Source organism: Danio rerio, chromosome 24 (genome assembly GCF_049306965.1).
Source record: "Danio rerio strain Tuebingen ecotype United States chromosome 24, GRCz12tu, whole genome shotgun sequence".
Taxonomy (NCBI): domain Eukaryota; kingdom Metazoa; phylum Chordata; class Actinopteri; order Cypriniformes; family Danionidae; genus Danio; species Danio rerio.
The window spans coordinates 40,774,463-40,798,394 of NC_133199.1; the positions used below are offsets into that span (position 1 = coordinate 40,774,463).

The following is a 23,932-nucleotide window of genomic DNA, read 5'->3' on the forward strand; positions in this document are numbered from 1 at the left end:
TTGGACATTATAATGTGATAATGCTAGGCTTTTGGGTCATACTGTGATAATATTATGTGTTTGAATGCAATAACACGTGCTCTAATGTAATATGTTTCTGGACGTGGTTCTGTTGTAGTACTTTTTTTGGTCATAATACTGTGGTAATACTTTGCTTTTGCAGATGATACTGTGGAAATGCTCCATTTTTTTATTTGGTACTGTGAAATACATGTTTTTGACCATGATACTACTGAGATAATACTTTGTTTTTGGCCATGGTACTGTGGTAATGTTGTTTTGGACATGATACTTTGTTAATACTATGTTTTTGGACATTATAGTGTGACAACACTATGCATTTGGGTGAGACTGTGATAATACGTTTTTGGATGTGATACTGTGGTAATACGTAATACTAAGGTAATGCTATGATTCTGGACATGGTTCTGTGTTAGTACTGTTTTTTTGGTTATGACTTATGAAACTGTGGTAATATTATGTTTGTGGACATGAAACTGTGGTAATACTTTGTTTTTGGACATGAAACTGTGGTAATATTATGTTTGTGGACATGAAACTGTGGTAATACTTTGTTTTTGGACATGAAACTGTGGTAATATTATGTTTTTGGACATGAAACTGTGGTAATACTTTGTTTTTGGACATGAAACTGTGGTAATACTTTGTTTTTGAACATGAAACTGTGTTAATACTTTGTTTTTGGACATGAAACTGTGTTAATACTTTGTTTTTGGACATGAAACTGTGGTAATACTTTGTTTTTGGACATGAAACTGTGGTAATACTTTGTTTTTGGACATGAAACTGTGGTAATATTATGTTTGTGGACATGAAACTGTGTTAATACTTTGTTTTTGGACATGAAACTGTGGTAATATGTTTGTGGACATGAAACTGTGGTAATACTTTGTTTTTGGACATGAAACTGTGGTAATACTTTGTTTTTGGACATGAAACTGTGGTAATATGTTTGTGGACATGAAACTGTGGTAATACTTTGTTTTTGGACATGAAACTGTGGTAATATTATGTTTGTGGACATGAAACTGTGTTAATACTTTGTTTTTGGACATGAAACTGTGGTAATATGTTTGTGGACATGAAACTGTGGTAATACTTTGTTTTTGGACATGAAACTGTGGTAATACTTTGTTTTTGGACATGAAACTGTGGTAATACTTTGTTTTTGGACATGAAACTGTGGTAATACTTTGTTTTTGGACATGAAACTGTGGTAATATTATGTTTGTGGACATGAAACTGTGGTAATACTTTGTTTTTGGACATGAAACTGTGGTAATACTTTGTTTTTGGACATGAAACTGTGGTAATACTTTGTTTTTGGACATGAAACTGTGGTAATATTATGTTTGTGGACATGAAACTGTGGTAATACTTTGTATTTGGATATGAAACTGTGGTAATATTATGTTTTTGGACATGAAACTGTGGTAATACTTTGTTTTTGGATATGAAACTGTGGTAATACTTTGTTTTTGGACATGAAACTGTGGTAATACTTTGTTTTTGGACATGAAACTGTGGTAATATTATGTTTGTGGACATGAAACTGTGGTAATACTTTGTTTTTGGACATGAAACTGTGGTAATATTATGTTTGTGGACATGAAACTGTGTTAATACTTTGTTTTTGGACATGAAACTGTGGTAATACTTTGTTTTTGGACATGAAACTGTGGTAATATTATGTTTGTGGACATGAAACTGTGTTAATACTTTGTTTTTGGACATGAAACTGTGGTAATATTATGTTTGTGGACATGAAACTGTGGTAATACTTTGTTTTTGGACATGAAACTGTGGTAATACTTTGTTTGTGGACATGAAACTGTGGTAATACTTTGTTTTTGGACATGAAACTGTGGTAATACTTTGTTTTTGGACATGAAACTGTGGTAATACTTTGTTTTTGGACATGAAACTGTGGTAATACTTTGTTTTTGGATATGATGATTTGGTAATACTATGTTTTTGGACATTATAAAGAGACAGTATTATGCTTTTGGGTGATACTGTAATAATGTGTAATACATTGCTTTAATTTTGGCCATGGTACTGTGGTAATGCTTTGTTTTTGAAGATGACACGCTGCAAATGCTTCATTTTTGTAAATGTTATTGTGGTAATACTTTGTTTTTGGTAATGCTATTTTGGACATATTGATATTGTGGTAATACTATGTTTTTGGACATTTTAATGTGACAGTTCTACGCTTTGGGGTGATACTGCAATAATATGCTTTTGGATATGATGCTGTGGTAATACATGATACTAAAGCAATATTATGTTTCTGGACATGGTTCTGTGGTAGTACTTTGTTTTTTGGTCACGGTACTGTGATAATACTTTGTTTTTGGCCAAAATACTGTGATATTACTTGATATTTGGCCATGGTACTGTGATAATACTTTGTTTTTGGCCATGATACTGTTTTAATGCTATTTTGGACATGATAATGTGACAATACTACGCGTTTGGGTGAGAGTCGTGAGACTGTGATAATATTATGTTGTTGGATGTGATGCTGTGGCAACACATGATACTAATGAAATATTATGTTTCTGGACATGGTTCTGTGTTAGTACTTTGTTTTTTGGTCATGATACTGCGGTAAAACTTTGTTTTTGGCCATGGTACTCTGTTAATACTGTTTTGGACTTGATATTGTGTTAATTTGTTTTTGGAAATTATAAAGTGACAATACTTTGCTTTTGGGTGATACTGTGATAATATTATGTTTTTGGATATACAGTACATGATACTAAGGTAATATTATGTATCTGGGCATGATTCTGTGCTAGTACTTTGTTTTTTTTAATCATGATACTGTGGTAAAACATAATTTTCATTTTTTGCACTATGATACTGTGGTAATTATACATTTTTTTGGACATGACACTGATAATTTTGTTTTTGGACATAATACTGTGGTAATAATTTGTTTTTGGAGATGATACTCTGGAAATGCTTAATTTTTGTTTATGATACAAATTGATACAAAAATACATGATTGTTTATGATTTATGATATAATACTTTTTCTGGCCATGGTAGTGTGGTAATGCTACATTTTTGGACATGATACTATGATAATATTTTGTTTTTGGAGGTAATATTGAAGTAACACTACATTTTTTGTCAAGGTGCTGTGATAGAAGTATATTTCTGGTCATGGTACTGTGATTATACTTTGTTTTTGGTCATCACACTGTGCTACATTTTTGGACCTGATATTTATATTATTTATATTATGTAATATGGGGGCAATACTTTGTTTTTGACATAGTACTGTGATAAAACTACATCTCTGGACATGGTAATACTATGTTTGGACATGCTATGTTAAGTACATAGTTAATACTATGTTTTGGTCATGATACTGTGGTAATCATAAATGTGTGGACATGATGCTATTATCAAATTTTGTTTGTGGTCATGACACTGTGGTAATCATACATGTTTGGACCTGATACTGTTATAAAATAATGTTTTTGTCCATGATACTGTGATTATACTTAGTTTTTCGGTCATGATACCGTGGTAAAACTTTGTTTTTGGCCATGATACTGCGATCATCCTTAGTTTTTTGAAAAAGTCCTAAGACATGCGGTACAGGTGAATTGGGTAGGCTAAATTGACCGTAGTGTGTGTGTGTGTGTGAATGTGTGTGTGGATGTTTCCCAGAGATAGGCTGCGGCTGGAAGGGCATCCGCTGCGTAAAAACTTGCTGGATAAGTTGGCGGTTCATTCCGCTGTAGCGACCCCGGATAAATAAAGGGACTAAGCCGACAAGAAAATAAATGAATGAATGAATGTACTGTGAAAAAAAAGCTACATTTTTGTAGACGATACTGTGGTTATGCCTATGTTTTTTGACATTATATTGTGGCTTAATAATAAGTTTTTGGCTTAATAATGTGGTAAAACTACATATTTAGACACAGTACTGTGTTAATACTTTGTTTTGGAGATGATACTGTGGAAAAGCTAGATTTATGTATATGATATTGTGGTAAAACTTTGCCTTTAGACACAATACTGTGGTAATGCTATGTTATTTGACATGATAATGTGATGAAATGTAGTTTTTGGACATGATACTGTAGCAATTTGGCATAGTTATGTGGTAAAACTACATACGTGGACACAATATTGTGGTGACACTACATTTTTGGACAATATTGTAGCAATACTCTGTTTTTGGTCATTGCTATTGTGCAACTGGACATGATTCTGTAGTAATACGTTGTTATATGTTTTGGCGTGATATTGTGATAATACTTTGTTTTTGACATGATACTGTGGCATTGTCTTGTGCATGATACTGTGTTAATATTGTTTTAAGATTGTATAGTATGGCAGGACTATGATCGTAGATTTTGTAGAAATGCAATCCTTTTGTTTTCGGAATATGATAATATAATATTTTTTGGACATGGAACAATGGTTATATTATATTTTTGGATGTTAGAATATAGTAATAATGTCTTTTTTTGTATATTGCGCCATGGTAAAATCATGGTACGTTGTGAAATACATATTTCTGTAAATAACTAGCCCTTTTAACTAAGATCTACATGTGATATTACTGCATTTAGACATGTTTCAAAAGCGTGTAAAGCACTGGAGGTTGTGACTCAAGCATGCAACTGGTTTAAATGGAGTCTAAACGGCGCTGTGAGAAGCTGGTTACTGCAGCAGTCTGTAACTAGGTCAGGTGGAGACTGAAGACAAGCACAACCACAGATAGAAAGAGGGAGAGAGGGGGCTTATGGGAAGAAGCAGGTACTATATATTAAAGAGAGCTGTGTGTTCATGTTTACCTGAGATCAGCACTTGTCCTCCTCAGATCTGTCCATTGCTGAGCTCTTTTTCTTTGTCTATTGTCTGTATTGCAGATTAGTGTTTGCATTACTTCTTTGTATGTCCTGTAAGTGTTAAAACAGAAAAAACAACATATGAATTTAGCTTTAAAAACTAATTGCACTGAAAAAAAATGTTAATTGGATATACTAATTTTTTAAGACAACTGGTTGCAGACAATTTATACAGGCTGAGTTTAAACTAATAACGTTCCTAAATTTAAGTTGTTGGTTTAAATTCAGCCTATATAAATTGTTTGCAAGCAGTTGTCTTAAAAAATTAGTAAATCCAATTAACATTTTTTTTCAGTGCAATTGTACTCTGGTAATACTATTTTGGACTTGATATTGTGTTAATAATTTGTTTTTGGAAATTATAAAGTGACAATACTTTGCTTTTGGGTGATACTGTGATAATATTATGATTTTGGATATACAGTACATGATACTAAGGTAATATTATGTATCTGGGCATGATTCTGTGCTAGTACTTTGTTTTTTTTAATCATGATACTGTGGTAAAACATAATTTTCAATTATTAATTAATTATCAAGGTTTAAATTCAGCCTATATAAATTGTTTGCAAGCAGTTACTTTTAAGAAAAGTTATAAATCTAATGATTTTTTTTCATTGTAATTTCAAAATGCAAAAATATACACTACCTGACAAAAGTCTTGTTGCCTATCCAAGTTTTAGGAACAACAAATAATATCTTGACTTCTAGTTGATTATTTGGTATCAGAAGTGGCTTATATGACAGGCAAAGTCCTCTAGATCAACTTTTCAGCCTGCCACCCCCAAAATGACAATACCAGTGACTCGCGACCCCCAAAAACCTCTGAGGTGGTTATAAATACAGAAACTTTGCATGCAATGCGCACACACACTAACGTCGGGGGATGACACACACAACTGGAGGTAAGATCCAATATGCAGGTTTAATCGTGGTCAGGCAAGCAATACAGGTGCTAACGGGTATGTACAGGCAGTCCAGAATCGTAGTCGTATAAACAGGCAAGAGGTCAGAAGGCAGGCGGCTAAACAGGAGAACAAGGATAAACAAGGCTAGGTAAAACACGGGGAACAAGACAAGGAAACCGCGTTGTAATGTCACTGATAGCAAACAAGACTCTGCAAACTGGATGGAAGAGTGTGTGGCTTAAGTAGGGTGTGTAATCAGTCTCTGACAATCCTCAGGTGGTGCGAGCAATCAGTCTAGATGAGGAAGCATGTGTGAGTGTGACCGGAGTGCATGTATGAATATGTAGTCCAGGAAAAGGCTGAAGTGTAGTCCATGGTTATTGTGCGAGAACCAGCGATCTCTGGAGAACGATTGCTGGTTATCGTGACACACACACACCAATAGACCCAAGTCTATTCTTCGTTTAATTTTTTTTTAAAAGTATGTCAATGCTGTAAATGGGCCAGAAAGTTTAATCTGGTGTTATAAAATCAATCTGCTGCATCTGACGCTGTTGCTGTGTCTTTAATATAATGTAATTACCCCAGGGGTCGCAATCCAACTATATTGTATTATATTGTATAATATACAACATTATAAGAACTATAAGCTACTATAGTAACTATATAGTATATAGTAACTATAAACAACTATTTTTTTTTCTTTTCAGTATAGCTTATGAATAAAATATGGTAAATATTATGGTTTAATGAAAATAAATAGACTTTTGGAAATCACCAGGTGACCCCCACTTTGAGAACCACTGCTCTAGATTACGCTTATTTGACCAAAATAAAATATGATCATGTCTTGATTTTGAACGATTTCATTAGGACAATAAGGTCTGACTTTGCTTAGACAAAAGTCTTGTCACTGAACAGAAATAACGTCCAGGGAAATAAAAATTAAGTCATGCTGCAGTGGAGACAGAATGAATATTGTGTCTGACTCCATCATGAGCTTGGAGGACTGCATCCATACATCTCTGCACTGACTCAAATCACTGATTAATAAAGTCATCTGGAATGACAAATAAAGCGTTCCTGCAGGACTCCCAGAGTTCATCAAGACTCTTTGGATTCATCTTCAATGCCTCCTCCTTTATCTTACCCCAGACATGCTCAATAATGTTCATATCTGGTTACTGGGCTGGCCAATCCTGGAGCACCTTCTTTGCTTTCAGGAGCTTTGATGTGGAGGCTGAAGTATGAGGAGCGCTATCCTGCTGGAGAATTTGCCCTCTCCTGTGGTTTGTAATGTAATGGGCAGCACAGATGTCTTGATACCTCAGGCTGATGATGTTGCCATCCACTTTGCAGATCTCTGGCACGCCCCCATACTGAATGTAACCCCAAACCATGATTGTTTCCTTCACCAAACTTGACTGATTTCTGTGAGAATCTTGGGTGCATGCGGGTTCCAGTAGGTTTTCTGCAGTATTTGTGATGATTGGGATGCAGCTCAACAGACGATTCATCTGAAAAATCCACCTTCTGCCACTTTTCCAAATGATCAATTAAAAGTCAAAATATTACAACTGAGATCGACAACAAGACCGGTCCGGTAGATATGGCAGCACTTTAGTAATTCTCAATATTAACCAGTGGTTTATTTCTTTAAAAGAGTAATTATAGTAACAAGTAACTGAGTTACATAATTATTAAAGGTGCAGTAGGTGATCAGCCAAAATAATTACAGCTTATCATATTATCTTTGGACGGCCGGGAGGGACTGTGTTTCAAAGCCACGCCTCCTGAAATCGCGAACGCGCACCGAGACACGACAGCAGACAACCCACTAGTTCATGTTAGAAATGTAGTTATTGGTTGGCCGGCGGCATTCAGGAATTTCTCTTATACTAAGCCACACTTACATGCTATTTTAGAGCGAATATTTAGAGTAGCATGGTAAACAATACAGGGAGAGCGTCACATGTTGTCATTGTTCAAAAATGAACCACTGTGAATATAAAAGCAACATCAGCTCAGTAAAGCAGGCTAGGCGGAATAGCTCTATTTACTTGTGTTTAGTTGTTCAACTAAATAAAAATTTACATTATTGATGCTGTAAAATGCCCTTATGAAACATAACGGGTGCATATAACCCATTCGTAACACAACACAATCTACATGAGCATTGCTTGACTAAAAAAGTTTTAAAACAGAACAATACCCGTTTTACAGAAATACATTTAAACACAGAAATGTGTGTGTGTGTGTGTGTATATATATATATATATATATATATATATATATATATATATATATATATATATATATATATATATATATATATATATATATATATATATATATATATGGTATATTTATATTTATATATATATATATAGTATATTTATATTTATATATATATATATATATATATATATATATATATATATATATATATATATATATAGTATATTTTTACTATATAATTATACTATAAGTGGTAATATATTATTCTGAACACTGAGGTGAGGTTTCATAATAGTTTATTGTTTTTAACTATTATAAAATGTAATACAAATATCCTATCATCTATAATTATTATATGTTATTATGTATTATTATTTGTCTATTTTTTATTTTACTAATATATATATATATATATAGGTTTATTTTGTTTCAGTTATACAATTGAAATAAATAAATAAATTATTTATTTATTTTTATTCATTTATTTATTAAGGTTTATTTTGTTTTAGTTATACAATAAAAATGAATAAAGTTTTTTATTTATTTTACAGTCTACTTATTTATCTGTCTATTTATTTATTTAGCAATATATTTATTTATTAAGGTTTATTTTGTTTTATATAGTAAAAATGTATTATATAGTAAAAAAAAAAAAATATATATATATATATATATATATATATATATATATATATATATATATATATATATATATATATATATATATATATATATATATATATAATTATACTATAAGTGGTAATATATTATTCTGAACACTGAGGTGAGGTTTCATAATAGGTTATTGTTTTTAACTATTATAAAATGTAATACAAATATTTTATCATCTCTAATTATTATATGTTTTTATGTATTATTTTATTTATTTTTATATCACTCTTGTATGATTTTTGAGCTGCATGGATGACAATATGTGCCATTTTTTTTCCTTCCACTGAAACTGATCTGTATATGAAGTTATAATACTGTATAATAATACTATAATACTGCATGTCTCCGGTGTCAGAAGCATATCATTTTACCTGAACTCAGTCTCGGACAAGTGGGTCATGAGGGTTTCTGTGATTTTATACGCTGATATATGGAGCTGTGAATCGTCATCTGAGCTATGAAAACTGATCTGCTGGAGATAGAGATCAATGTCTGGAGGAAATGATGTCAAGGACAGATCTACTAATAAACATTTAAACGACAAAACTATTACTTATGCCTCCCAGAGTCAATAAACAGTACAGTAGCACATACTGTAGTTTCAGCCTTTCTGAAGGGGATGCATATCATTTTGTGAAATTGGAGATTTGAGGATTGTATCTGCTTACCAGACTCTGTTTATTGTATTATTTTAATATTGCTGATTCATATAAAGCATGATGTTCTTTTCAAGATTTGGCTATTATAATATTTGTATTATTATTAGTCATTTCTTGATTATGTTGTTGACATGTTAAAAAAAGTGTTTGTTTTTTTAGTACTCTTTACTTTGGATTTGTAACTCTTAAATGAAAATAATCTGTTATATTGTTTTAATTTTAATTAATTAATTATTTTTATATTACTTTTTACTTTGCTTTCTAATATTTATTTATAACTGAAAAAATAAACCCTTAACTAATAAATAAATAGACAAATTAATAAATAAATACAGATAAATAGATAAATAAATTATTTTTAAACTTATTAATAGTTTAAAATGTATATATATTTTTGATGTTCTGTTTTCAATTTATTTTTAGCCAAATAATTTGGTTGTGTTTTTATTATTTTATTATTTTTAATGTGTATATATTTTGATATAATATTGTATTTTATTTTAATGTTATTAAAACAAAAATTAGATATTTTCTTGGCAACTGGGCTAAATTGTCCGTAGTGTATGAGTGTGTGAATGTGTGTGTGGATGTTTCCCAGAGATGGGTTGTTGGCGGTTCCTTCCGCTGTGGCAACCCCGGAATAATAAAGGGACTAAACCGACAAGAAAGGAAATAAAATAAAATAAGTAGACTGTAAAATAAATAAATTAATTAATTAATTTATATTGTATAACTGAAACAAAATAAACCTTAATAAATAAAAAAAATATTTATTTATTTATTTATTTATTTATTTTTATTGTATAACTGAAACAAAATAAATCTTAATAAATAAATATAATGTTAAATAAATAGACAGATAAATAAGTAGACTGCAAAATAAATAAATACATTTATTCATTTATATTGTATAACTAAAAATAAATAAATCTTAATAAATAAATAAAAATAAATTAATACATAATTTATTTATATCATATAACTGAAACAAAATAAACCTTAATAAATAAATATATTGCTAAATAAATAAATAGACAGATAAATAAGTAGACTGTAAAATAAATAAATACATTTATTCATTTTTATTATATAACTAAAACGAAATAAACCTTAATAAATAAATTAATAAAAATAAAGAAATAATTTTATATATATATATATATATATATATATATATATATATATATATATATATATATATATATATATATATATTAGTAAAAATACATAAATAGACAAATAAACAAATAAATAAATAAAGGTAGATAATAGTTTAAAAAGTATTAAATATTTTTATTTTTAGTTAAACTTTATTTTATTTATTTATTTATTTTATTTATATTTTATTTATATATTTTTTTTTAAACAAGCGAACAAATATGACAGAAGCACATCTAAGTTATACTGAAAATCTAAAACAATAAGTTAATTTAAATATTAAAAGATATTCGAGTGACTCTGGCTGCTACCTAATGCATAAGTGTCTGTAATAATCTCTAATGCATGCAGTGGGTTGTGTGTTTGCGCCTCGCTGGTTTGGTTTGCTGTGGTGGTCAGAAATGTCCGGATGCTGGTTTGGGTCATTATTAGCTCTTAGCTCAGTGTCCTTCAACAGGCACTTAACTTCAGGTTCATCCGCAGGCATCGGGTCTGTAATAAGTGGACTGTAAATTCCTCTGGATAAAAGCATCTGCTTACCGGAACAATGCATGTTTGTTTTTTCAGTTCATGCTTATATGTGCAGGGCTACATTCACAATACATGCTGTCTCATGCCAGTGTTTGTTTCAGTGTTAGGAGTCAGGGAGGATTATGATCTGTATTCAGTTGAATAATATGGTTATCTGTGAAATAATATGGGTTATAATAGTTAAAATCATGAATTCAGTTAAACAAACATAAAAAATAAGCGCTTGTCTCCAGATTGGGCTTGTAAAATTAGCAATATTAAATTTAAGTTTTGGATGCAAAAAAAATTACACACAGTATTTATGTATCAGTGCCTCCCACAGGTTTAAGATGTACTTGCGGTGGTAGCCGGATTGAAACACACCTCTTAATAATAGCACATGGTTACCTTCATGCTTATATAGGTAGATAGATAGATAGATAGATAGATAGATAGATAGATAGATAGATAGATAGATAGATAGATAGATAGATAGATAGATAGATAGATAGATAGATGGATGGATGGATGGATGGATGGATGGATGGATGGATGGATGGATGGATGGATGGATGGATGGATGGATGGATGGATGGATGGATGGATGGATGGATGGATGGATGGATAGATAGATAGATAGATAGATGGATAGATGGATAGATAAAGGGATAGATAGATAGATAGATAGATAGATAGATAGATAGATAGATAGATAGATAGATAGATAGATAGATAGATAGATAGATAGATAGATAGATAGATAGATGGATAGATGGATAGATGGATAGATAAAGGGATAGATAGATAGATAGATAGATAGATAGATAGATAGATAGATAGATAGATAGATAGATAGATAGATAGATAGATAGATAGATAGATAGATAGATAGATAGATAGATAGATAGATAGATAGATAGATAGATAAAGGGATAGATAGATAGATAGATAGATAGATAGATAGATAGATAGATAGATAGATAGATAGATAGATAGATAGATAGATAGATAGATAGATAGATAGATAGATAGATAGATAGATAGATAGATAGATAGATAGATAGATAGATAGATAGATAGATAGATAGATAAAGTGGTGTTCTATAGATTTTCCTTATTGTTTATTAAGCATTTCTAGCATGTTAGAGTACTTAGCTAATCATTAGCAATGACTAGCATGTTGCTAGTCATTGCTAGCATGTGAGCCATACAGAATTTATGGTGTGCTAGCATGTGTCAAAGAAGTCAACCCCCGCTTTTCTACGATGTTCTGATGCTGAGATATAGCTGCTGGTATATCGTTGCTAGGTTAGTCTGTTTTGTTGCTATGGAGTTGATTGACAGCTTAGACTGATGATTTATCAAAGCTTCTTGCCAATATGAACAGTTAAAAACGACCCCCATGTCTCGATAACACTGCAGCATGACGATATCAATCTGAGCTTCTATAATGGAAGTCTATGGGAGAGTTGCTAGGGTGCAGTATCTGGTTGTTAGGGTGTGGCTAGAAAGTTAAAAGGCCATTAGTGATTGGCTGCTGGCTTGACTGGGTTAAATGAGCTCAGCCATTAGTCTGTAAAACGTCCCTATATATATATATATATATATACATACATACAGCAGATGTCAGAATTATGAGCACCCCTAATTATTTTTTTTTCCCCGATTTCTGTTTTAAAATGCTGTTTAAAAAATTAAAAACAGCTTTTATTCTAGCTGAAATAAAACAAATAAGACTCTCTCTAAATTCCTTGCTCTGATAAACATTATTTGAGAAATATTTGGAAAATAAATTCACAGCCCTGCTAAAAAAATCCAGCTTAAACCAGCCTAGGCTGGTTGGCTGGTTTTAGGCTGTTGACCAGCCTGGTTTTAGAGGGGTTTTGGCCATTTCCAGGCTGGTTTACAACCATTTCCAGCCTGGTCAGGCTGGAAAATGACCAGCCAAATCCAGCTAAAACCAGCTTGACCAGTTTTGGCTGGACTCCCAGCTTTGCTAGGCTGGTCAAGCTGGTTTTAGCTGGTCATCTCCCAGCCTGACCAGCTAAGACCAGGCTGGAAATGGCTGGAAACCAGCCTGGAAGTGGCCAAAACCCCTCTAAAACCAGCCTGGTCGACCAGCTAAAACTAGCCAACCAGCCTAGGCTGGTTTAAGCTGGATTTTTCAGCAGGGAGGACGGCAAATAATTTTGACTTTAACTGTAGATACGCCACTTCAGCATGTGTAATCCATCATTTCTTCTCTCTCTCTGTTTCCCTCAGTACGTGGCATTCGGATCGCTTCTCTTCATCCTCATCTCCATCTCCACCTTCTGCATGGAGACGCACGAGGCGTTCAACACCATCTACAACAAGACGGAGAACGTGACGGAGGGCAACGTGACGCGGGAGGAGATCGTCTACGAGGTGGTGACCGACAGCTGGCTGACGTACGTGGAGGGAGTGTGTGTGGTGTGGTTCACCATCGAGGTCTTCACCCGCGTCGTCTTCTGCCCCGACAAGATGGAGTTCTTCAAGAGCCCGCTCAACATCATTGACTTTGTGGCCGTCCTGCCGTTCTACCTGGAGGTGGGACTCAGCGGGCTCTCCTCCAAAGCAGCCAAAGACGTGCTGGGCTTCCTCCGCGTGGTGCGCTTCGTCCGAATTCTGCGTATTTTCAAGCTGACGCGTCACTTTGTGGGCTTGCGTGTTCTGGGACACACTCTTCGCGCCAGCACCAATGAGTTCCTGCTGCTGATCATCTTCTTGGCTCTCGGCGTGCTCATTTTCGCCACGATGATCTACTATGCTGAAAGAATAGGCGCTAGCCCGGATGACCCAACGGCGAGCGCGCACACCAACTTCAAGAACATCCCCATTGGGTTCTGGTGGGCCGTGGTGACCATGACCACTTTGGGATATGGAGATATGTACCCGGAGACGTGGTCTGGGATGCTGGTGGGGGCGCTGTGTGCGCTGGCGGGCGTGTTGACCATCGCTATGCCCGTTCCTGTGATCGTCAATAACTTCGGCATGTATTATTCGCTGGCCATGGCTAAGCAGAAGCTGCCTAAGAAGAAGAATAAGCACATTCCGCGGGCGCCACAGCCTGGATCGCCTAATTATTGCAAGCCGGACGCATTAGCTATGGCCACGGCTTCACCCCAGAGGATCTTGGGTAATGTGCTGGGTGGTGTTCTGGGCTCGAGCGGGCTCACAGGAGACTGTCCTCTCGCTCAAGAGGAGATCATCGAAATCAACAGAGGTGAGAAACACGTGCTGGCCCAATACAATCAGCTTTAAAGTGCACATGAAATCAAAACTAGCCATATTGATTTTGTTAGCTCACATTGCTAGTCTTGAACAATTCATCTGAGCTGATCAATTCTGAGCAATTCATCAAATGACTGATACCCCCACCCTAAATGACTGATACCCCCCACCCTAAATGACTGATACCCCCACCCTAAATGACTGATAGCCCCACCCTAAATGACTGATACCCCACCCTAAATGACTGATAGCCCCACCCTAAATGACTGATACCCCCACCCTAAATGACTGATAGCCCCACCCTAAATGACTGATACCCCCACCCTAAATGACTGATAGCCCCACCCTAAATGACTGATACCCCCACCCTAAATGACTGATAGCCCCACCCTAAATGACTGATACCCCCCACCCTAAATGACTGATATCCCTGTCCTAAATGACTGATAACTCCACCTTAAATGACTGATAGCCCTCCCTTAAATGACTAAGAGCTTCACCCTAAATGACTAATAGCTCCGCCATAAATGACTGATATCCCCGCCCTAAATGACTGATATCCCCCACCCTAAATGACTGATATCCCTGCCTTAAATGACTGATATCCCTGTCCTAAATGACTGATAGCTCCACCTTAAATGACTGATAGCCCTCCCTTAAATGACTAAGAGCTTCACCCTAAATGACTGATAGCCCCGCCCTAAATGACTGACACCCCCACCCTAAATGACTGATAGCCCTGCCCTAAATGACTGATATCCCTGTCCTAAATGACTGATAGCTCCACCTTAAATGACTGTTAGCCCTCCCTTAAATGACTAAGAGCTTCACCCTAAATGACTGATAGCTCCACCTTAAATGACTGATAGCCCTCCCTTAAATGACTAAGAGCTTCACCCTAAATGACTGATAGCCCCGCCCTAAATGACTGATACCCCCACCCTAAATGACTGATAGCCCTCCCCTAAATGACTAATATCTCCACCCTAAATGACTGATAGCTCCGCCCTAAAAGACATATAGCTCCACCCTAATGACTGATGGCTCCATCCAAACAGCATTCCGTGACCAGAAAGGGAAGAAAGACATTTCATAGGGAAAGGGAACGTTATGGTATTTGATTAAAGGTTATGAGGGCAAATGAAGGTTTACAAAATATTGAAGCGCTCCGATACATCGTTTATAACAAGAACTACAATACAGGAGAGCTAATTATTTTACTAATAAACTGTATATCTTTATTTTTGATTTTTTTGGAAATATATGGAGGCCCAATACAATCAGCTTTTAAAGTACACATGAAATCAAAACTAACCATACTCCATAATTGATATGCTTTAAACCCACAGCCATCACAATATCTGAGCATAAAACATTTTGTAGATGTGTGAGAAAATATTGTCACCGCGATTTTTAAGTATTGTTAAAATGGCAACAAGCTGTACAATGCACAATGTGTTTGCTTGTGAATATTTCGACACACACACCACACACTTTCTGCTAATGTCATGTCTATTATCATTAATTATTCATTGTTTTTTAAACCTATAAGTCTCTAATAGGTTTACACAGGGTCACTATATGTTCAATACAAGTTCTATGAGGTACAGGAAAGAGAAATGATGATGTGATCATACTGTAAGTGTGTGATTCATGTCCTGTACTTCAATTGTTGGCACATACAGTACGTGTGCGTATGCAATTTATGTCTAAAGAACAAAGTTTTATTCATGTACTTTTATAGTTCTATTTAGTATTTTATGTGTGTAGATGTTATTTCTTTTGTTTCAGATGTCATTTAAATTTTCAATAATTATTTTGCTTTTTTAATATTTTGGTTTAGCTTGACTTTATTGCCATTTTTGTTCAGTTTTAGTTTTACTCATTTTAGTTATTTTACTTATTTACGTTTCGGGCAGCATCTCTAATTTTCATTAAAGTTTTTTATTTAATTTATTTCAGCCTCTTTTAAGGTAACTAACACTTAGATCACTTGTTGTTATATTAAATATAAGTTAAGGGTTAATAAACAATGCCACATTTTGTGGTTTTGGGCTGAACTAAAGTTGAAGGCAAAGTTTTTAGCCCTCCTGTGAAATTTATTTAAATATATTTATAAATTTTTTTTATTTATACATTTTTTCTCAATTTATTCATTTATTTATTTAGTTTATTTATTTATACATTTATCTTTTTCTAATTTTTTTTTATTATTTATTTTATCAATTTATTTTTACATTTTTTTTTTCTAATTTTAAGTAAATAAATTTGTATCTTTTTATAATTTTCAAGTTTTATTTATTTAATTATTCATTTATTTTAATAATTTGTTTATGCATCTATACTTTTTTTCTAATTTTAAGTAAATAGTTTTTATCGATTTGTTTTTTTCTAATTTTATTTATTTAGTTAATTGTTTTTTTATTTGTTTTATTTATACTTTTTTTCAAATTTTATTTAATTATTTATTTTATTTATTCATTTATTCATTTATCTATACATTTATATTATGTCTTTAATTATTTTATTTTATTTATTCATACATTTATTTCTAATTTTAGGTAAATATTTTAATCAATTTATGATTTTTCTAATTTTATTTAATTATTTATTTATTTTATTAATTTATTTATACATTTATTAGTTTTTCTAATTTTATGTAAATAATTTTTTTTATCAATTTGTTCTTTTTCTAGTTTTATTTATTTTATCAATTATTTATTTAATTTATTTATTTATAAATGTGTTCTTTTTCAAAAGTTTCCCAAATTATATTTAAAAGAGCAAGCACACTTTCACAGTATTCCCTATATTTTTTTCTTCTGACAAAAAGTCTTTTTTCTTTTCGTTTGGGTGGAATTGGAATTGTTTTTAGTTAAATGAGAAATTATTTTTTAACAACATTTTTATAACAAACCACCATTGCAGTTTAATCTGAATACTATCTTGCAAAATAACCAGTAAAAAAATATGTACTGTCATCTTGGTAAAGACAAAAGAAATAAGATTTAATTTGATAAAAAAAAAATAAAAAAAAAACATTTAAGTATCTTTAAAATGTGTTGGGGAAAAAATTCACAATATTAAACAGCACTTGTGTTTTGAAAAGCTAACAATTTTGACTTCAACTGCATTTAAATATTTATTTATTTAATTAATTTATTATTAATAATAATTTTTATAATTATTATTTTTATTATTTTACCATTGCAATTTAATCTGAATGCTAGTGTCTTGCAAAATAATCAGTAAAATATTATATATTGGCAAAAACTAAAAAAAAAAAAAATTTGAAAGTACTATATTTAAAAATATGTTGAAAAATATCTCTCCATTAAACAGCACTTTTATTTAGAAATGATAACAATTTTGACTTCAACTGTATTTCTTTAATGAGTGTTAGCCTTTTCCTTCATGTTTTTTTTTTACGTCAAATATGTCATCCTTCATCATTCTCACTCTCAATTAACTTGTGTTTCTCTTCAGACTCGAAGCAGAACGGTGACGCCGCCAGCGCCGCTCTAGCAAACGAGGACTGTCCAACAATCGATCAGGTTCTCAGCCCAGACGAGCGCAGCCCCGTGGGCCGAACACAAGAGCGTTACCAGCAGGACAGAGCCTGCTTTCTTCTCAACACACGAGAGTTTCGACCCACTGATGGAAATGTGCGGAAAGGTGCGTTTCAGAGCTTCTGCATGCGATTTAAACAAACAAACACACACACACATTCACACAAGGGAACATCAGTCTCACACCAGTCCAATTTCTCTGCTAGTTACACCTTCAAAGAACTCTCCACCTTTTTTTGAAATAGGCCCATTATATAACTCTCCTAGACTTAAACAGTTGAGTTTTATCATTTTTGAATCCATTCAGCTGATCAAGGGTCTGGCAGGAGCAATTTTAGCTTAGCTTAGCATCTATCACTGAATCGGATTAGACCATTAGCATCTCACTCAAAAATGACTAAAGAGTTTGGATAGTTTTTCTATTTAAAGCTTGAAAATTCAGTAGTTACGCCATTTCCTAAAACAAAACATTAAAAATAACAATTATAGTCAGTGTTGGGGAAAGTTACTTTTAAAAGTAATGCATTACAATATTGAGTTACTCCCCAAAAATAAACTAGTTGTGTTACTTAGTTACTTTTTATGTTAAGTAATGTGTTACGTTACTTTTGAGTTACTTTTGTGTTACTTTTCCTTACCTTTGCTGAGGCTTGATGCTAATAATATCAAATGGTAATAATAAACGTTTACAAATCGACTTTTGAAAATCACGATCGCAATATATACATCTGTGCCTAATATGCGATTACTTCATTTTTTAAAATAATGCATTATTTTACTTGTTATTTAATGCATATATATATATATATATATATATATATATATATATATATATATATATATATATATATATATATATATATGTGTGTATATGTGTATATATATATATATATATATATATATATATATATATGTGTGTGTGTGTGTGTGTGTGTGTGTGTGTGTGTGTGTGTGTATATATATATATATATATATATATATATATATATATATATATATATATATATATATATATATATATATATATATATATATATATACATGTAGAGCAATCCATGTTCTGTTGTCATTAATATTTTAATCAATTGTATTAGGTAGAACTGTCCGAGATATGAACAAAAGCAAATAATGCATTAAAGTTTGATTTAAAAAATCTTAAATAGTTATAAAAATCTTTATAATCATTAAAATAATTTATAAAAACAATAAAAATAATTAGTTTAAAAATATTGAATGAATCGGTTTCCTTTGACCGCCCCCTGTCGTTTAAAAGAATATCACAACGGCAAACACAGTAAGTATGAAAGCCTCGTCTGTTTCGCGAGGTGCGCGTGTCGTCAGCGGAGATGCGCGATGTGGCGCCAGGCGAAAGTATAAATCCAGCTTAAGCCAGCAGCACGACGCAGCACACAGTGTGTCTTCTTTCCAAAGATACATGAACTGTGAATGTAGACCAAATTATTCAGCAACTGTAAATGTTTTAGTTTGGGAAGGTCAGTTTTGAGAAAATGCCTCGGACATCGATATAGGACATCGATATAGCCTCGGAAAACTTTTTGCAGAAATCTCAGTTTGCATGCTATCTTCATCAAATTTGAAATATAAACTCATGAGACACTTGGCTTTCAAGTCATAATGATTCAGTACATTAATATTTTCCTATGTTTGTATATGGAAAGGGCAAGGCAGTGGCGCAGTAGGTACTGCTGTCGCCTCACAGCAAGAAGGTCGCTGGTTTGAACCTCGGTTCAGTTGGCGTTTCTGTGTGGAGTTTGCATGTTCTCCCTGCCTTTGTGTGGGTTTCCTCCTTGTGCTCCGGTTTCCCCCACAGTCCAAAGACATGCGGTACAGGTGAATAGGGTAGGCTAAATTGTCCATAGTGTATGAGTGTGTGTGTGGATGTTTCCCAGAGATGGGTTGCGGCTGGATGGGCATCCGCTGCGTAAAAAACTTGCTGGATAAGTTGGCGGTTCATTCCGCTGTGGCGACCCCAGATTAATAAAGGGACTAAGCCGACAAGAAAATGAATGAATGAATGAATGTATATGGAAAACCAATATTGAACACAATACAATTTATTTTTGCTCATGACTTCATAATGTATGACTTTTTATGTTTTTAACATGTAACTTACCCTTTTACCACAGTAAAGCTCAAAGTTTATTCTTTCCAATGATATATAATTTAAATCCCCAATTTGAGTGCTGGCTAACAGGTAATAAGAAAGTTATCTAAACTCTTTTTTTGTTTTTTTGAGTGAGTTGCTAATGGTCTAATCCGATTCAATGATCTATGCTAAGCTAAGCTAAAAGTGCTCCCGCCAGACCAGGAGATTGCCTGAATGGATTCAAAAATGGGAAAACTCATCTGTTTAACTCTTGGGGAGTTCTAAAAGAGCCTATTTCCAATAAACAAAAGCAGAGTGTTTCTTTAAAGATTCCTTAGTTTTCGCACACAAGCGTCACTAAACAACCTACCCAAAATCTACATGGCCATCTCACATCCTCGTGTCCATCTCTGCATCCAGAAATACAGATTACATAACCACCAAACATCTCAGGCTGTTTTCACACTTGGCTGGCTTCAGAGAACATTTGCAGGTTCGGCTTACATGGCAAGTCCATTTGATTTTTTTATAGCAGCTTTAGTGAAAGTCCTGGTGTTTAGGATATCTGAATATCTTCATGTTGCATTTTGCAGTTTAGAACCAAGCAATAAAAGAACTTTATATTGTAGGATATAAGTGTCACGGTGGCGCAGGGGGTAGCACAATCGCCTCACACCTCACAGCAAGAAGGTCACTGGTTCAAGCCTCGGCTGAGTCAGTAGGCATTTCTATGTGGAGTTTGCATATTCTCCTCGTTTGCGTGGGTTTCCTCTGTGTGCTCCGGTTTCAAGTCCAAAGACTTGGGGTATAGGTGAATTGGGTAAGCTAAATTGTCTGTAGTGTGTGTGTGTGTGTGTGAGTGAGTGTGTATGGCTGTTTCCCATGGGTTGCAGCTGGAAGGGCATCCACTGTGTAAAACATATGCTGGATAAGTTGGTGGTTCATTCCTCTGTGGCAACTCCTGATTAATAAAGGGACTAAGCTGAAAAGAAAATGAATGAATGAATGAATAAATGAATACATTGCCCTGCATGAGTATATTGTACAGTTGAAGACATAATTGTTAGCCCTCCTGTGAATTTTTTATTATTTTTCTAATATTTCCAAAGTGCTGTTTAATGTAGAGAAGATTTCTTTTTAAACATAATAGTTTTAATAACTAATTTCTAATGCATCATTTATTTAGTGTTTGCCATGAGGACGGTACACAATATTTTACTGGTTCTTTTGCAAGACACTAGTATTCAGCTTAAAGTGACATTTAAAAATTGGGTTATTTAGGATAATTAAGCAAGTTAGATAATTAAGGCAAGTCATTGGATAACAGTGGTTTGTCCGTTAGCCAATCAAAAATAATAATTTCTTAAGGATGCTAATAATAATGACATTAGCAGTTTTTATTTATTTATATTCCAGCCAAACTAAAAGAAATGAGACTTTCTCCTGAAGAAGAAATATAAGATGAACTTCGGAAAAATGCCCTCGTTCTGGTGAACATCGCTTTGGAAATATTTGAACAATTGTTTTTAACTTTCACAGGATATTTTTGTTTTCAACTAATAATCTAAATAAATATATTATATATATTTATGGGGCTGCATGGTGGCGCAGTGGGCCTCACAGCAAGAAGGTCACTGATTCAAGCCTCGGCTGGGTCAGTAGGCATTTCTGTGTGGAGTTTGCATGTTCTCTTCGTGTTCGAGTGGGTTTCCTTTGTGTGCTCCGGTTTCAATTCCAAAGACATGCGCTGTAGGTGAATTGGGTCAGCTAAATTGTCTGTAGTGTATGTGTGTGAATGAGTGTGTATGAATGTTTCCCAGTGATGGGTTGCAGCTGGAAGGGCATCCGCTGTGTAAAACATATGCTGGATAAGTTGGTGATTCATTCATCTGTGGTGATTAATAAAGAGACTAAGCTGATAAGACAATGAATGAATGAATATGTATGTTCTGGTTATGGTTAGGTAGTTTTAGATTCAGTAACATCATGTTTTCATTAAATGATTCAAAATTGAGTTTGCTTATACAGAAAGCAGAAACAAAATCTTCTTGTGTGGCTAGATTTTTTTTTTTTATTTAAATAATTTTTTTATTTGAGACATGATTACTTTACAAGTACAATTTTTGGGGCTTTTTTTTCTACTGCAAATTAAACATTAGCTCCATAATTTCTGATATTCATGCTGTTTTAATGCATTTTAAAATCACTGATTTTAGTTTAAACTAACTTCACAAGACTTTATTTGACGTAATCTAGCATTTTAAGTGTGAAAACATCCTTTAAACACACTGATCTATGAAATAAATCTCTTTTGAGCTTTTTGCCTCTTCTGCTTTTGTTTACCTCTCTATTTTATTAAATTTTACGGCTCTTTACATGTCAGATTTTCTTTAAATATACTCAAATTCCTCATAGGTTTCTTTCCTTAAAATCACACTCCTATTTGCACTTTCTATATATCTTTAATTTCATTTTGCATTGCATTTGTTATCATTTTCATCGACAAACCTTTGTGACACACAGATCTCCTCTCCACATCTCATCCTCATAAAAAAGACACAACAAAGGAAAGAAACATTGTTCAATCCGTGCACACACAACTTTCCAAACCCAGTATATCCCTTGTCACCCTTCCTTCAACACAATCCAACTCCATTTATCTTACAATCCCTCCTTTTCAGGTTTAATCTGTTGTAAATCAAACTCTAGCAGAGATCAAACTAAAGTTAAAAGAGATAAAAGCCAACCACAGGAAACAGAAACACACCAAAACACGCACATAGCGTTAGAATAAGCTATTTAGGACTGAACTCACACACACACACACACACACATTTACACCTGCATGGGAGTGTTGTTGTTGATTTGTGTGATTTTTTTCGTGTTGGTTGATGTTGTAGTGTTGTCCTACTGTAACAAGCGGCCATTAGTTTCACCTGTTAAAGGAAATGAATCTAATGTTGTATCTTTGTACTGAATATGAGTTGAAGGTTGGGTTTCACACACTCTTTGACAGATGTTTGTGCAGCTTGGTCAACTCTTAAAATGCTGATCGTCCCGCTCTGGACAGTCAATGACAAACATAGATGTGTATAGGGGGTAAATTTATCAGCCAGTTTAACAGGAGACTTGTAGAAACTCAGCACAAATACAGTGACATGGCATAAATGTCACCGTGAAGTGCACTGGTTTGTGAAAAGGACACTAGGCTACACGGTTAACAATTTCCTGTAGAATCTGCAGTAACTTACTGTGAATCAATTACAGCAAAATACTGTATTTACATTCACAGCACCATTTATCGAGCTGTTTGTGTATGTACAGTATTGTTTGTCTTTACTGTGAAATATAGACTGATTTTCACAATGCAGCTTTTAAAATACAGTAACATACTGCATAACTGTCCTACAGTAAAATACAGTTCATATTACAGTCAAATACTGTGTCATTTACAAAAATCGTTAACAATGTAGTCATGAATTGAATTATTCCAGGCTATTTTCAACCTTTCAGTAAATATATTTATTTATTTATTTTAAATACAACTCTGGCAACCACACTGTAAAGTGATCCAACTTAAAATTTTAAAGCAACAAACAGGACATTTTACTTAAATCGAGTCAGGAGTGCAGTACTTGGGTTGAAAATTGAGTCAACTCAAAAAAGCTCAGCAGCAAGTTGCGTTACAATTTTGAGTTGAGTCAACTTTTTTTACAGTGCAGTTGCATCAACTTTTATCTGTACAAACATAAAATTAATGCTAATTTGGCTGGAACCCACACTGTAAAACCCAAAAATTTAAGGGAACTCAGGAAACCGATTGCAACAAACCATTTCAGTCCAAAAACTAATCCTAATGAGTGCTGTGAACTTAATCCATTTGAGTAAACAAAGCAATTTGAGCACAGTAAAACCCAATAAATCAAGAGAGCTCGAATCAACTCAGTACTGTAAAACCC

General features: G+C 33.4%; 1 protein-coding gene across 12 annotated transcripts in view; it reads left to right on the plus strand.

Annotated features, from left to right (window-relative positions):
* kcnc3b (potassium voltage-gated channel, Shaw-related subfamily, member 3b) overlaps positions 1–23,932 on the plus strand; it is a 143,122-nt gene that overhangs the window by 77,280 nt on the left and 41,910 nt on the right. For all 12 annotated transcript variants that reach the window (XM_021470206.3, XM_021470207.3, XM_021470208.3 and 9 more), the window contains 2 exon segments: positions 13,308–14,289; positions 17,784–17,972. In XM_021470206.3, the coding sequence (XP_021325881.1) occupies positions 13,308–14,289; positions 17,784–17,972 (1,171 nt within the window).